Source organism: Myotis lucifugus, unplaced genomic scaffold, assembly GCF_000147115.1.
Source record: "Myotis lucifugus unplaced genomic scaffold, Myoluc2.0 scaffold_196, whole genome shotgun sequence".
Classification (NCBI taxonomy): Eukaryota; Metazoa; Chordata; class Mammalia; order Chiroptera; family Vespertilionidae; genus Myotis; species Myotis lucifugus.
Window position 1 is genome coordinate 535,448 of NW_005871244.1, and position 3,245 is coordinate 538,692.

Here is a 3,245-nt window from a genome sequence, read left to right on the forward strand (position 1 = left end):
CCAATGGACACAAACACCAGGGGGTGGGGGGTGAGGGCATGAGTGGGGGGATTGGGGGGCAATGGGGAGATAAGACACATACGTAATACCTTAATCCAGTGGTTCTCAACCTTCCTAATGCTGTGACCCTTTAATACAGTTCCTCACACTGTGGTGACCCCCAATCATAAAAATATTTTCATTGCTACTTCATAACTGTAATTTTGCTACTGTTAAAATCATAATGTAAATATCTGATATGCAGGATGTATTTTCATTGTTACAAATTGAACATAATTAAAGCATAGTGATTAATCACAAAAACAATATGTAATTATATATGTGTTTTCCGATGGTCTTAGGTGACCCCTGTGAAAGGGTCGTTTGACCCCAAAGGGGTCGCGACCCACAGGTTGAGAACCGCTGCCTTAATCAATAAAAAATAAAATGGTAAAAAAATAAATAAAATTCTATTTTTCAAGTGTACAACTCTATAATACATCATCTGTATATTGTATTGTGTGTTCATCACCCAAAGTCAAGTCTCCTTCCATCACCATTTATCACATCTTTACCCCCTTCTACCTCCCCCATTCCTCTTCACCTCTGATAATCACCATACTATTGTCTGTGTCTATGAGTATTTGTTTTTTTGTGGGGTTGTTTGTTTTTTTTTTGCTTAATCCCTTCACCTTTTTCACCCATCCTCGAATCTCCCTCCCCCTCTGACAGCTGTCAGTCTGTTCACTATATCCATGAGTCTGTTCCTATTTTGTTTGTTTAAAAAATAAATTAAAGGGAAAGGGAAAAGTTGGTGGACTATAGGTGTCTATAGGACTTTGTCTCTTAGCCAAATGAGAATCAAAATTCCAACTGAGAAAATTACTTTAGGAAAAATTGGAAAGACAAGCAGTTCCCCAAGATATTTCATTTCCAAATTACATTTTGACATTAGGTCTCTACTCACTGAGGAATGGTATAAGAAATATCTGTAGGAACCTGGGATTGCGTTTTTCACCAGGCTATGGTAGAAGACAATTCCACCTTCCACAGGAAGACCCAGCAAAGAAACATCTTGAAAGGCAATTGAAGAACCTTTTCTTTCCTGAGGACTTGGTGTGCTCTCCCTATTATAAGCAAGGTGAGCCAGGTTATTGGTTGTATTTCCTTTCCTCTGGCTGCCAGGGGCTCAAAGAGAAATTTGCAACTCAGCATTAGTATCTATGACACCCTAAGTCATCCACATGTCTACATGGGCCTTGCTGCTGCTGCTCATTGTCCCTGATCCTAATGCTTACTTACAAATAATTTCCTACTTTATGTCAGAGATTCCTACATAGCTCATCACATCTATGGTAAAACAGAGGAAGGAACAGACAAGTCTTACCTGGGCTTCCGCCATTTCCTGCTCTTCTTGGGAAAAGGCAGATGTGTGAACTGGAAGAGTGGAGAAGTGTAGAGCATATGAGAGACTATACCAGGCGTCCAGTGCCCAGAATTACCTGCCTAGAAGTCCCCTCACACCAGCTAGACATGAGGCCGCTCTGTGAAGTTTGGGCAACCATGTGGTTTTAACAACCACCTGTGTATTCTTGCCTCTTTTCCTTATATTAATATTTAACACAAAAGGTTTATTCTATGTATACTTATGCACTGACCCAGAAATTACATTTCTAGGTATTTTCCTTAATGAAATAATGTATCATAATTTCTCTGTAAGTACCTACATCTCAGCATTGACTTTAACAATGCCAAATTTATTTTTTTTTTAAAGATATTTTATTGATTTTTCACAGAGAGGAAGGGAGAGAGAGAGAGTTAGAAACATCAATCAGCTGCCTCTTGCACATCCCCCACCGGGGATGTGCCCGCAACCCAGGTACATGCCCTTGACCGGAATCGAACCCGGGACCTCTCAGTTCGCAGGCTGACGCTCTATCCACTGAGCCAAACCGGTTTCGGCAACAATGCCAAATTTAAACAATCCTATATGACCCATAACATGGAATTGATAAGGAAATACGAGATAAAATGCTATGTAGCTATTAAAAATAATGTTGTATGGAACTGTACAATTATTATCTGTGTACTTGTTATTGAGGTAACATTGGTTAATTACATTATATAAGTTTCAGGTGTGCAACATCATTTCACAACTGTATATAATACATAGCATTCACACACCTGTGTACTTTTCTGTACATATATTGAAATTAAGTTTTTTAAATGTTATAGAATAAATATTTAAGCTGAATCACAGTAAACTTCTAAATAAGAAAAAAGTAGGTTATAAAACTGCAAGAACCCATTTTAAAACTGTACATTAAATGTTTTAAAATGCATATTCCTGCAGGGCTGGAGTGGCTCAGTGATTGAGCATCGACCTATGAACCAGGAGGTCATGGTTTGATTCCCAGTCAGGACACATGCCCAGGTTGCGGGTTCAATCCTCAGTAGGGGGGCATGCAGGAGGCAGCTGATCAATGATTCTCTCATCATTGATGTTTCTGTCTCTGTCTCCCTCTCCCTTTCTCTCTGAAATCAATAAAAATATTTATTTTAAATGCATACTCCTTATACACACTAAAAAATGCCTAAGAATGGGCATTTAAATGTAGGGGCATAAAATTAGTTCCTTTTGATTTTCTTTTCTTCTATTTTCTAATTAATCTAGAAGTTAAATGTGTTACTTTAAAAAACACATTAAATAAATAAATATGTTACTTATCTGTTAACCGCTAACTTTTTAAAACATTACCCCATGGCATTAGCCGAGGTCCTATGAATTAGATTGGGGGAGGCATGCCAATGTTGGCCAGACCTGCCAATGGCTGCAGATTTGATTTTCTTATGCCTTGCCAAGATGTGGGGAAAGAGTCTAGCTGCTCTTTTAAACAGAAATAAATAATAGAACCTGACAGAAATCTTAAGAAAGGGCAAAAACCTGTGTGTATCATGGGGTGCATTGGGATTGTAATGCTCTATTCTAGAAACAAGCAGCTATACCCTTTTCAGAATTCTTTTAGAACTTCAAATCCTAAAAAGCTATCTTAAATACATCCGTTTGGAAAACATTTCTTCAAGAAAGTGCCTTATATTTACTATTTTCTTAGGTATTTTTATAGCCATTTGAGAATTTTGGATGATTTTAACCCATTTTATTTTAACTTTCTAAACTTCTCCGCTGAAGGTAGGGGTGGTTAGCAGTCTAAAGGTGAAAATTGAAATGAGATTGGTTCTGGAAATCCTATTTTTCCCCATTCCCC

The 3,245-nt window shown here is 37.9% G+C and overlaps 1 protein-coding gene across 1 annotated transcript in view; it reads right to left on the reverse strand.

Annotated features, from left to right (window-relative positions):
- The window catches only part of LOC102418899 (zinc finger protein 182), a 30,616-nt gene extending 29,204 nt beyond the window's left edge, over window positions 1–1,412 (reverse strand). The window contains exon 1 of the mRNA XM_023760915.1: window positions 1,367–1,412. Within this exon, the coding sequence (XP_023616683.1) occupies window positions 1,367–1,381 (15 nt within the window). The 5' untranslated portion in view covers window positions 1,382–1,412. The remainder of the gene's footprint in view (window positions 1–1,366) is intronic.
- Window positions 1,413–3,245: the final 1,833 nt, after the last annotated feature.